The following is a 13,097-nucleotide window of genomic DNA, read 5'->3' as shown; positions in this document are numbered from 1 at the left end:
TACCTGGAAAGTTTTTCCAGAAAAAGAGTCTTTTGAAAAGACCAGAAAGTTGAAGACTGCCAAAAGTTCAGAAGTCTTTACATGTTCATCATGACCTCAAAACTGAACAAAGCTTTCAGGCTGCCTTAAGATCTTTCAGGTTACACAAAGCCAACTAAACCCAACATGTGTGTGTGCATGCAAACGCCCACAGGTAAGCCAGTGTTACAGACTGTTTCATAATTGCCAGCAGTCTGACGGCTCGGTAAGTGGATCGCCTCCCTTTGTTTCTCACGTACCACTAAGGATGACAAGTCCGAATACTTCGGTACTTGGCTGACAAAGATTACATGGTTTCCAAATTGTTTCCTTGTCCTGCATACACACCCTAGGGAATTTCCTCTCCTGCAACCTCTCTCCTAATAGCTACAGTGCTTGCTTTAGGAGTCCTCCTGCCCTCTCTACATCCCCAGCATCAGCTCAAGGGCTCTTTCTACCTTTTCTCTCCTGAGATGAAAACAAATATATACATTTTTAATTCACTCTTGCTCACTCTGCTGAGGAGAAATAAAAGCTTTGCTGTTTTTTGTTTGTTTTTAAATTTGTATTTTATTATTTCCTCCTTCATGCACATGATTTGTTGAAGCAGGAAGAAAATAGGAAAGTTCTCATCTCCTGGCGATTAAATATGAAAGCAAGCCATAGAAAACATTAGGCAGAACTACTACTACTACAGGCTATCACTGTCTTACAGGAGTCCTTCACAACTAGCCACAACAGAAGGAGCAGAAGGAGCCAGCAGCGTAGAGGTATCTGAACTGGATAATTTCTAGCTCAGCAGTCCAGCTTACAGAATAAATGCTTCAGAACTAAAGCGAGTGCTGTGAAATCTGAAGATACCAAGAGGCACGCTCATGCCTGGCAGAAGGAAGAACCCAGGCATTGTGCAAGGCCACTTGTGGACGACACTGCAGTCTCGACCTGAGCAGGCCCCATCAGCTCGGAAGCTGCAAGGAGCTACCATGGCTGCTGATCAGCCACAAGAGAGAAGCTTTTTCAGGCTGCTGAAAAGTTCAGTGCCAAGTGAAGTGCTTCCAGTCCCCTCGGTCCCACACCGAGTACATGTGGAGCCTGGAGAAAACAAACCTTTTCAGGCACCAGTATCATCCACAGCAGGGTACAAATACTCCCTTTGCTTGGTACATCTGCAGCTAGCACAGACAGGTACGATGCCAGCAGTGAGCAAAGGGCACCTCTTATCTCTACCAGCCCTGCTGTTTCTCAAAAGGAAAGCATCCAGTACATCCACCCTGACATGAGAGGTGACACAAGCACTTCAGACCAAGAGGTCTTCTAGCTCAGTGTCTTGTTTCCAACGGTGGCCATAAACAGATGTCTTCAGCAGCGAAAACAACAAGGAAAAAACATTCTCCAGCCCCCAGTTGCTTTCAGCTTAGTGGCCCTCCTGAGGCAGTTATGATTTCTGTGATCTTCTGATGGATATCTACCTTGTTGCCCTTCTCTGAACCTTCTCCAGTTCCAACACATCCTGTTTTTGTGATGAGGGAGACCTTCCTAGACCTCTCACCACTAATGACTGATGGCCAAGGAAACGGGAGTGTTCCTTTTATTTTCTTTCCTCCCACCTGCACCGGAACAGTCACGGCTTGTCCCTTGTTGTCCCGTACTACCTAGATACTGTATTTAAATGCTGTACATTTAGAATGCCAATAGAGGAAAAGATAATATTATTTGCAACACTGAGTCAGACAGAGAATTAGATACGTGTGCCAGCAACCTTAACCTAAACTATGTGTTTCTTCAGGCTTGCACTTAAAAGAAAAGCTCGTCTCACCTTTAATTTACTTCAGCTTTCTAGCATTTCCCTGCTCCCTGGCCATATCTGGATTTGGACTGAAAAACCTTATCCTCTCTGATGAGGCAAGCATTCACTCAGAAATAACCCTACCACAGCCAACAGCCACAATCCCTTTGATCGGTACAGAAATTGGATTTTTTGCCTCCTAATGTCTGGTCCCACTGACTGTGGACACCGCAGGCTTTTGGGCTGTGGGTTCACCTCCCTGCAAGCACAGCAGAGGAACTGCAGAGAGGGCTGTCCCCAGGCTCCGCACCCAGCATGCTGCTCAGCCTCCCAGCCTGCTGCAGGACCACACCACGTCTCTTTCCTCCCCCTGCAGTCTTCCCTCAAACTGGAGGATACTGAATTTATTACTCCAAAACACGCTCTCCCTCCCTGTTTTTTTTTTTTTTCCTTTTCTTGTTGAGAGCCTTTTGTTCGGTGTGCAGAATGGGTGGGGTGGGTGTCACGGGGTGAATAAGGCTCCTGGCTACCAACCATCCAGCTGACACCCGCGCTGCTGCACAGGTCCCCACCACTGCCACCACCCACAGCAGCAGTTCTGACACAGTGAGGAAGGAACACAAGCGCTGGAAGCACTAAAATAGACAGGAGGAAACAAAAGAATCCAGCTTCTGCCCTTCCTGAACTTTACCCTTAGTGAAAGGCATACTGCAAGGGTTTATCGGACACAAGAGAACAGAATTTAAGACTAACTATGGTTTTTTCCTTTTCTTCCTACCTGTCACTTCGCTGTACCATAGTCCTCCTGCCTTTTGAACCTGCATAAATATAAGTCCAAGTCCAGCAGTAAGGCCCAGTGATCAAAGAAAAGGTAACCGTGACATCTCCCAAAACATTAGGTAGGAACCACTGATCAATGATGCATTCCTGCTTGCAAGAAAGGCAGGCTGTCAGGACATACAAAGCCACCCTGGGTATTGGTTCAGCTTCCAAAGAAACCTCTTGTCATGATGGTTCCAACAACACAGCCATCTAAGCCCCCTCCTTGTCTCAGACTGAAGTCTACTCTGCATGTTTTAGGAAAGCTGCAGGAGAATCCCTTCTGCTGAGTAGGCACCTTCAGTTTGGTAAGTGCATCTCACAGCATGAGGCCTGCTTCTACAGGCCATGTTAAAAATGGTAATTTAATTTCCACGCTTTTCCGATGTTTTATTTACTGTAATAAACATTCAACCCAAATAAATTCTTAGTGAAGGTGAGCAGCTTTTCTTCACAGCAAGTTTAACCAACAGATTGTTAAAATTGTCATTACCAGGTCTGAAATACGTATTTTGATTGCCTTTTCTTCTGGTATCACTTTTAGAATGTACTCACTACAAGTTCACCTATACTACCGCTATTAACTTTTATCATAGATAAAGTTTAGCTTCCTTTTGAAAACAGCTCTGCAACCCACTTACTAAGTTGCTTTCTTGCAAGCAAAACACATGCTCCTGTAACCATGTCAAAAGTAAATTTGGAACATGAAAGACACTTACTTTTTCTTCCATCTTCTTTTTCTCCTCGCTAGATTTGTTTGAAATTTGTTTTAGAAATTCATTGAGCTGTAATTCCTTATTCTCGGCTGCTGCAATCTTTCGCTCAAGCTCCTCAAGGTGGGATGTTGATCTTTCTGACACGTGAGGTTGCAGTGATGTGCCCTCATACTGTGGTTGCTTACAAAAAGAAAGAAAATCATATAAATGAACACGCACATACCACTGCATACTTCAGCAGCAGAGCAGAAAACAATCTTGCATTTTTTTTCCACTGTCAGGAAGGGTGGGGTTTGATTTTCGAGCATTAAAATATGTGCTAACAGCACGTATTTCAGGAATCTTCTGGAGAAAAGAAAAAAGCTGGACACTTCTTGCATTCACAACAGATGAAAATAAACGTTGTGGGATTATTTCTCCCTCAAATTTATGGAAGAGGTATGACTCTCCTCACCCCCATCCCTCCCCCAAAAACAAAATCCAAAGAAAAAATGTTTCACTGCCACTACATTCCCATGCTCTCCCCTAAAAAGAAAGCCACTGCGTAAAATGGCTGTGAATATATTAAAGTAAAATACGCTCCAATCTCACAGATCTTGCTAAAGCAGAACATTAGACAACTAGTCAAACCTTAGAGCTATTACAGCTGAGATAAGAAGGGTGCAGGGCTAGCCTGAGATTACAGCCACAACCAGACGGCAGGCCTCCCGCCTTCTGTTGTGTCTATGAAAATCCTCCTCCCTTTTCATCTCAGGCAGTTCAATATTATTCTACCACTCCCACTGCCCACAGAGAGACAAGCACAAAATGGAAATCAACGGCATGTGGGATGAAAAAGGAGACGCATCCCATTAGTCTTTCAGTTTCAATATTCTTTTAATAACATAAACCGGTATCCTCAAAGAAATTATACAGAGAGCTTTTTAAATAATAGTATTCCTTCTGCAAAGCATTAGAAGAGATTAAAATCTCCATTAAAGGAGATTTTCATTTGTAAATTAATCTTATGGAAGGCAAACAAATCAACCAGAAATCCTGAGAGCCATTATAAATTGTTTGTACTTTATAAATTATGAAAGATGAAAGCATTTGCTGTCTTATTTGAAGCGTAACATGGTATACTAATGTATGTACGTTCACATCTCAGTTTCTGCAATATTTTTTTCAAAATCTTAATCTAGATGTATTTTTTACATACTTTTTAAAAAGAACTTCTGGAAGTACCAAAAGCCACATTCTAAGATGTCTGAAAAAGTTTCTACCCAACTTCACACTGAGGTGCTACCTGAATTTCTTGCCTTTCTCAAAAACAGATTCTCACCTGATGCACATCTGTGTTATATTAATGTCATGCCGAAGTACGTTAGCTGAGATCCTTGTACAGTGTTTGTGACAGAAATGATAATGTAATACAAGAGGGACAAAAAAGCTATTTCTCTGCGTACCTGCCTTTAACATTCTTTTTTTGTGTGTGGCCTTTCAGATACCTGGAGGTGTTGAGATGGATTGTGTGTGGTACAGCACAGATCAGTATTAGGACAGGTGTACTCAGAGTTCAACATGTTCCCTTTCAGAGTAAATATTATATCCATATATACTAAAATGCATATCCTTTTCAGATGACTTCTACAGAAGTACTCAATCAGTCTCTTTGTCTTCTGACTTCTCTTCCACCTACTCTATCGACACTATCTCCCTAACTATTTCTTTGGGTACTGCCTCCTTCTCCTTTTCAGAAAACCTTTCATCAGTTGGTTTCGGATACTCCCTTATCAAACAATTTATTTCCTAATATTTGCTTGCATAGCTGTGCTACATGCATGCTGTTAAAAACCTCATTCTTGCACAGTGCTGCAATACCTCATTCTTACCTTATTTTTATCAGATTTCAAAACAGGTATGTACATACTTGTATTAACATAACTTAAATTTCTGCAGATCTGAAATAAACTACAATATTTACAGGATATTGTACTCTATGCAATTTACAGCTATATAATGACACAGCCATCAAACATAAACGCTCTGTATTTTATCCTGCAGTAAACTGTGAGCATCCTTTTAAGTGGCAGTTACTGGGTAATGGAAAGCTTCACTAAAAGAAAAACATCCATCCTACCTGCAAATTAGTCATGTAAGGTTCTTCGCAGTTCACAAGATGGCTCAGTCTTGCATGTTGAGCTCGTAATTCATTCTCTCTTATCTTTTGATGTAAATTGTTAATCTGCTGCTTTTGCCTGTGATAAATAGGTTTTATTTGAAAAGGTATAGAACAGATTTTAAACACACTGATCTTTACACTTATACAGAATGCTGTAAAAACGCTATTCAACTTACTTTCTCTCTTCCACATTGTCAAATGAAGCAGTAACGAATACTCAATAGAATCAGATTAGGCATTTCATAATCCTGAATCTACTTTAGCTGTGGGCTTTTTTCCAAGGCAGCCAGACTGCTACTAGCCTAGTTTAACACTAGAACTGGAATCTCTTCAGGATATGAGCTATTAAACTGAAGTTGCCATGTACCTTTCATTTCAGCATACCTCAAATGGCCTGCATCCAACTGGGAATCATATAAATTAATCTTTTATAAATATGTATTTGAAAACTCTACCACAGTTTTGTGGGAGCTGGAGAGCTGCTTCTGTTGTCATTTGCTCCTACAGACAGAAACGTAAGCAGAAAAAAGCATCTGGAAAGTAGAATGCAAATAAACAGAACTCACGTCTTCACTTCACTGGGGCTTCTCCTGCTCTGGCCCCTCTCTTTGTGAGAGCTGACTTTTGATACAGTTTAAAAAGACACAGAAATCATGGGGAGCAGAAAGAAATTAAAAGAAAATGTGACTATACTAACTGGACAGCATGGCCTTCTCCCTTGTAATGTCTTTCTTTTTGCTCTGCTTAAGACTTTTTCAGTTACTTTACGTAAGGTATTTCCCATCCCTGCAGTAAAATACTGCACTGCAAACTAAGACAGAATTAAACCTCTTACACCAATCATTTGGCCAGTGTACAGCAGAAACAGTATCGCTATTCTATCACTATTTAATTATATCATACATTATATCACTATTTAAATCATGACTGCATTTGAGCTAGCATGACTAGATGGCAAATACGAGACAGGTCTCAACCCCAGCCCAAGTTACACGAGAAATAAAGACTCTGAGGTCTGCTGGGGAGAGACGGGCACCTCAGTAAGTAACCGGACTGGAGTTTGCACCAGAAACACATAGCAACCTTCTCAACCAATTTACAAACAGCTTTCATTCATTCATGCCCTGAGAGGTTGTGGAGTCTCCCTCCTTGAAGATCTTCAAAAGCTGCCTGGGCACGGTCCTTCCTGAGCAACCAGCTGTAGGTGGCCCTGCCTGAGCTGGGCGTTGGACCAGAAGGGCTCCAGAGGCCCCTTCCAGCCTCAGCCATTCTGTGAGTCTGCGTACTCCTTCAGTTCCATTTTCTTCTTTTGTTTTTTATTGTCTTTCTTACACCAGGAGAGCATAAAAGACTATGCAAGCCCACAAAACACATCTTTTTAATGTTCCCCTATTTCTACACCTATAAAAAATTGTAACAAACGGGAAATCAGTATAAGTAAGCCGCACTTCCATGCATCTTAAGACATTCAACATAATTCATATTCATATTCATTCAACATAATTCATAAAACAGAGCAACTGAATGTAGTTGCATGACTCCACAGCAAGTTTTAAAATGTTCTGTATCACCACAGGTGATTCTGAGGCTTCCCTTTAGCATTTTACTATCCAGATGGAACGAGCCATTATAAACATAAATGGATTATGTGGCACTAAAAAACTTTGTACTCGGACTCTACTATTCTGGTTGCTGTCTTTCTGTACAATGGCACTACAGACAAAAAGCTTCAAACTTATTTTGGAAGAAGCAGATTTGAAGATCAGGAAAAAGAATATGCTCACAACTTGTACAGGAGCTCAAGAGCTTGTGTAATCATGTGAGAAAATATAAAGCCTTGCTGACTACTGTTGCATGCTTGATCACAGACACCAGGATCATTTACTATGAGTTGTCCTAACCTCTGAACAGAAGTCATTTTTCATTTTTTATTACCTTATTACTTACTAGATACAGCTATTAAAATATCCTTGCCCCATTTGTTTTAAAATTATTTATTCATTTGCCACTCATCCCTTGAAGACACTACGTGATTTTCTCTTTGTGGCTCATCTTAGCAGCACCTTCCTTAACAGACAGGAATTCAGTAGCCTGAACCAAACCCTAGAGAGCGGGGTAAGCGTTTTAAAATATTTTTGAACCTCTAACTACATTACCGTATTTTCTTTCATAATCTTTTCCCTACCCTACCAAATCCATGCAGGAAAAAAGGTGAGACAAATTAATCCGTGATGAAACAGAGCTGCGCTAGAGAAGAGCGTAACCGCTTTCCTTCTTTTTGCTCTGCAAAGCACGAAACTCTCCCCCATCTGAAACCTGGCCAGCAAAACATGCCGTGCAAATGTCTCACGTCTGTGTGGATCCTGCACAGCTTCTCCGCATAACTGCCTCTCTCAAAATATCATTAACCTCATGGCACCCAGGAACAAAAATCCTGCAAACAGCCCAGCAGTCACAAGCCGAGTGAAAGATAAGCACCATAGAAACATATTTACTATTTACATACAGTCCTATAAGTTTCTGGAGGCTTCATACCAGATGCATTTTCTCACTGATGTTCTCATATGCTAAGACAGTTTTAAGCCTCTGTCACCCCACAGCTGTTACTATTAATCCGCTGCATAACCACAGGCTGTAAGCGTTATTTAAAAGGAGTGTGGAGAAGTTCAAGCACTCTTGCAAACACGGCCTGCATGCTGCAGCATGGACAGTGTCCCCACAAGCCTCCCTATTACCAATCCATCATGCTACTACTTCAAAAAAAAAAAACCAAAACCATTCAGCATTCAGATGCTTTCATATGTCTGATCAGGTATGCAGTGACAGTTGCTCTGGGTAGGCCACAAATATAAAAATAATCCTGAGACGGAGAGATTTCACCTTCGGGGCAGCAGGGCCGCCTCCCCTTGAAGGCTTTACCTCACGCGCGTCCTCCATGTTGGCGGGGGCCAGGCCAGAGCGGGCCGAAGCTCTCTACATGTTTTGACCAATCTCGGCAAAGACACCAGAGCACAGCCAGGTTCGGTGGAAACACCATGTCTAATACCACAGAAATTACTCTAATTCACAAATTCCATTTTTCTGTCATCAAGTGTTACAATTCTATGGTGATCGTTAAGTGAGAGCTATTGGCTCGTTATATGAATACCACAAGACTTCTCGCAGGATCTCCTTAGTGTTCCTTACTTAAATTGATGTTTCAGAAGAAAATGTCATTGAGAAACGTATGAACTTTAACTCTCCCATCAATCAATTAATACAAACACGGCACTAACAACATCATCTCCAGAAACACCTCTGGCACAAATACTTCCAACTACCCTTCAAGGCGTACAGGTATCTCCAGGAATAGGGGGTGCAGGATCAAACAAAGTTCAAACCTTTTTTTTAACTAGTAAGAAGACTGTGGTAAAAGAATACCACTTCAATTGCCCACAGAAGAGTTCTGCAATGAAGATGCCGAAGACACTGTATTGTAGTTTACTTTAGATAAGTTGATTTTTCAGGTGCCTGTTTTTTTTTTTTTTCCTCAGAAGTAGCCTGCTTGTTTTATCCATATTTTCATTACTATTTTTCTTCTACAAATTCCTCTGATGGCCTGGAGTTTCACCCTATGCCTTTTCACTGCCTTTTTTTGAACTTCCAGCCATAATTTATAGCTATCCTAAGACCAAATCCTCCCTATGTTGCTCCCAGATACATTTGTTCTGACAGGGCTCAGCAGCAGTGACAGGTTATCCAAAGAACGTGACAGGTTATCCAAGAAACTTGGTGGCTACGTGCTCTAACGTGCCCTCTGTCTAGTTTTTGTGTTTTTTTTTTTTCCTGATTCCCCCACATTAGTTATTTACATGTTAGCTAGATTATTTACAGAAAGACCTATCATTTCCACAAAGTAATGACTTTGCCTACTCTGCAGATCTTGGAAAATGCACACATCTTTTGTCCCCCCTCCCCACCTTTATCTATTTTTTTTTCCTTTTCCTCAAGCATCGTTTCTTTTTGATGCAAAATTGCAAGCCTTCAATCATGTTTCACTACCACAGATCAATGACACTTTGTAAGTTAACGAAAAGTCACAAACCTGTCATAGTAGTTCATGCAATTGTCTCGCCTTTCCTGTGGAATTACCAACTACTATCCTTGCACAAACCACTGGCACTAGAGCCTAGGCTACCTGATCAAGATAATGAAGACTGTAGTTATTTTTATGGAGTTTAAGGGGAATCATTCACCTTATCTGACTGCCTGTCTGTTAAAAATACTAATATTTCCACACAGCTTTCTCTGTGTTGAGCCCAACAACTGAAATCAAAGCAAAGCATGTTGATTACCAGGAAGCTAAAATCCCACACTCAGAAGACTGAAACTGATGAAGTGACACTTGCCTGCAAGCTTTGGGCAGGTCTCTGCCAATGTCCCTTGCTGCAGAAGAAAGCAAAAGCTCTGAATGTCACCACGTCTGGGGAGAAAGTCAGTTCTGAGCATCAAGCATAAGAGTGGTTCACTAAATCAGTCTGAAATGTCTCTCTTTCTGATGTTAAGAGGATGAGGGACAAAAGAAAATCCCAGAATACTTTCAAGCAATTATGCACGTAAAGAAACAAACCACTCTTTAAATCCCTCACAAACAGCAGAACAGTCCAACATCTGTGCTCTTCTCTTATAATGAGTGACTGTTTCTAGCTCACCTACAGCCAGGTCTGTAAATCAGCAGCTCGCTTTCAGTTGGTACATACAGGCTGCAAGAAGAGAATACACCAACACTGTGCTGCCTGGTCTGTAACGGGAGAGGCTCAGTCCCTCATCAGATCCTGGACCCTTTCCCGTTCCCCCTCTCGTTCCCCAGGAGCCCCTGGCTCTAGTGGGAAGGCTGCTCATTTTGTAGTCTCTCTGCCCTACAGACAGCAAGGGGCTGCTTGCTTCTGGTGGTATGTAATCCTTGGGTCACTACTCTCCGCAGACTGACACGGAGAAGATACGATGCTGTGCTCCACTAAATGACATACAAGCTCACCTTGTCCTGGATGACTAGGACTCTACTTTTGAAGCTGGTCAGAATCCAGAGGAAAACTACAGGTGTCCTGTGACACAACTAGAGCTATGAACAAAAAGAAAATTACAGCCATAACTGTGAAATATCAGCTGAGGGGGATCTTAATTCTCTTGTATTTCTGTCCTTTGGCTCATACAAACTTTTTTGAAAACTTGAGTCAGCACAAAGGACATGGGGTAGCACAGATACAACTCAGCTCCGTATGCAAGAGCCTGGACTGCCTCCAGAGACCAGCATCAATAATAAATAAACTGTTTAACATACAAATTGCTTCTGTGCATCTCTCAGAACATTGCTACAACATAAATGACATTCACATCATTTTCTTGTATTCACACAGGACTAGCTAACTGCACACACATGCTTAGGCAGACACTCATACCTACATTTGTCTGGAAACAAGACACATTTTCTTCAACCTGGGACCAACTCCATCTGTTCTCTAGAAAACCATCTTACCTTCCACTTATTCTAACATGAAAACCCACAGTGGCCAGAGAAGCATTTCCTCCCCTCAACTTTTAAGAGACTTAAATTAGCATAAATCTAAGACTCCTAGACTACAAGTGAAGATAAAAGTCCAGCATCTTCAGACACTTCAGGGACTGCAGAAAACAGCCTTTTCTCTCACCAAAGCAATGCTAGTAACTTCATAATGAATCAAATGACAATTGATGCTCACCTTCAAAGGTTACTGAGAAATAGTTGCTTTAGATGAAAATGCTGCAACAGATCTCCTCAGAATCAGGCCGTGAAGTATAATGTAAAAAGGGTCCCTCTGTAGTACCAATATTACTTATTCCACACTGCAGTTAAAGATAATACTGCTTTGTTTTGTTCCTTTAAGAAGTTGGATACTGATTTTTATGTCCCTTTGTTTTAAAGGCATGATCTCTTGGGACCACTAGTCCGAACACGCAAAGTACTGATAGGAAGAGAGATCAGCAGTAAACAAAGTCTTAAGAACAATGCAAATACATTTTCCATAACTTGTAAGATAAAGCCAAAGAGCTCTGATACCATTGAAGCTCATGAAGAAAAAAAATAATAAAAAAAAAGAGATGGTCTCCAATTTTGTTATGCAATCAAGTCTGGTGGGGTTTTGTGTGGTTTTTTCTCCCTCAAATCATTTTTAAATGATTATTTTGAATTGCACTGAAGTTTGACATGTTAGCCTGACTCACGGGAGGTAAGCTAGCACTGATGTAAAGGGAGGCCAGGCAAAAGCATGTTCAACAACTCACTTAACTTTCTCAAATGATCTCCACTATTTAACCAAGTGGGTGTAAGGAACAAGTGGGACACATACGCATCTGTCTGCCCACAGAGGACGGCACCCTCATTTCCATGGCAGGAGAATTGCAACTCTTGCAGACTCCTGACAGGATGCACACAGAGCAAGCCGTGCCGCTCCCCTGCTGTTCCCATTTCTGCCAAATATTGAAACTGCCTAAAAACATTTAAATTCACAGGACAGAAAATGTTGCAGCAGCAGTTCCAGAGAAGGAGGTCTGGGATTAGAGCTGAGCACTACACAAGGCGGTACTGCACAGCCAGGCACTGCAGAGGGGTGGCCTGTGGGAAAGGCACGTAGGCAGCAGGAGGGAGGCCTCAGCTGTCCACTTCGGACACTTTGGGGAAGATGTAAAATCAGCTGGAGAGAATTCAAGGAATAATGAAAGCTACCAGAGGTCTAGGAAACGTGACCTGGGAGGAAAGACTAGGACATATTAGGAAAAGTTTTCTAATGTTTTTCTAATGTTTAAGCTCATTAATCAGCAAACTGTCCTACCTAGAAAGGCTGCAGACCATCTGCGACTGCAGGCTTTCAAGAACAGGGTACAGAGATCAGAAGCGATACCACTGCAGCTTCTCCTCCATGGCCTGGCACAAACATCAGGTAGGTCATTTCCAGCACTACTTTCCCTCATTAGAGCCACATTTCAGGCTGTTATCTAAAGAAGAGCTGTTAGCATTCCGTTCCATCGATATTACTAGTACTCACCTGAAAAGGTGAACTTTTAATACTGCGAAAATGATCACCCTGTAACAAAACCTTCCCAAAAGCTTACCAGCCTAAGATACCTCAACCACAAATTAAGAGTGATCACCGATATCCAAAAAAGATAAGTCCATGTTTTTCAAGGTATTATTGCAAGCAAAGAGCATTTCACACAGCAAGGCAGCCAAGAAGGTTCCCTGCAGCCTTACTCCCTGCACAGGACTCCCACTGTACACGTGCTTGCTCAGATCCAGGGTGGCAGAAAGCCTCAGTGTGACTTCATCAAAAATGGCATCAAATTGTCCCTCAAATGGACATGCTAATGCTGTAAATCTTAACAGAGCATCCTCAAATTAGGCAAATTACAGCTTTACGCTAGCAGTAACACGAACGCTACCAGCTCACATGCAGTTTGATGTCAACAAATCAAGGCACGCCAATCTGACAGGAGGCAAAGAAAACCTAATACAACTGTCCCAATGAAAACATTTAAGTGTAATTCAACTCTGGATGGAAAGCTAATGATTTAGCAACTGTTT

The 13,097-nt window shown here is 41.8% G+C and overlaps 1 protein-coding gene across 3 annotated transcripts in view; it reads right to left on the bottom strand.

Moving 5' to 3' along the window:
* CEP85L (centrosomal protein 85L) overlaps nucleotides 1-13,097 on the bottom strand; it is a 149,197-nt gene that overhangs the window by 14,854 nt on the left and 121,246 nt on the right. For all 3 annotated transcript variants that reach the window (XM_080588098.1, XM_080588097.1, XM_080588099.1), the window contains 2 exons: nucleotides 5,459-5,576; nucleotides 3,343-3,519 (listed from right to left, as the gene is read on the bottom strand). In XM_080588098.1, coding sequence (XP_080444224.1) covers nucleotides 3,343-3,519; nucleotides 5,459-5,576 — 295 coding nt within the window. The remainder of the gene's footprint in view (nucleotides 1-3,342; nucleotides 3,520-5,458; nucleotides 5,577-13,097) is intronic.

Source organism: Anser brachyrhynchus, assembly GCF_964034855.1.
Source record: "Anser brachyrhynchus genome assembly, chromosome: 3".
Classification (NCBI taxonomy): Eukaryota; Metazoa; Chordata; class Aves; order Anseriformes; family Anatidae; genus Anser; species Anser brachyrhynchus.
The sequence above is the reverse complement of the archived record's forward strand: the minus strand, read 5'-3'. Positions and strand labels throughout refer to the sequence as shown.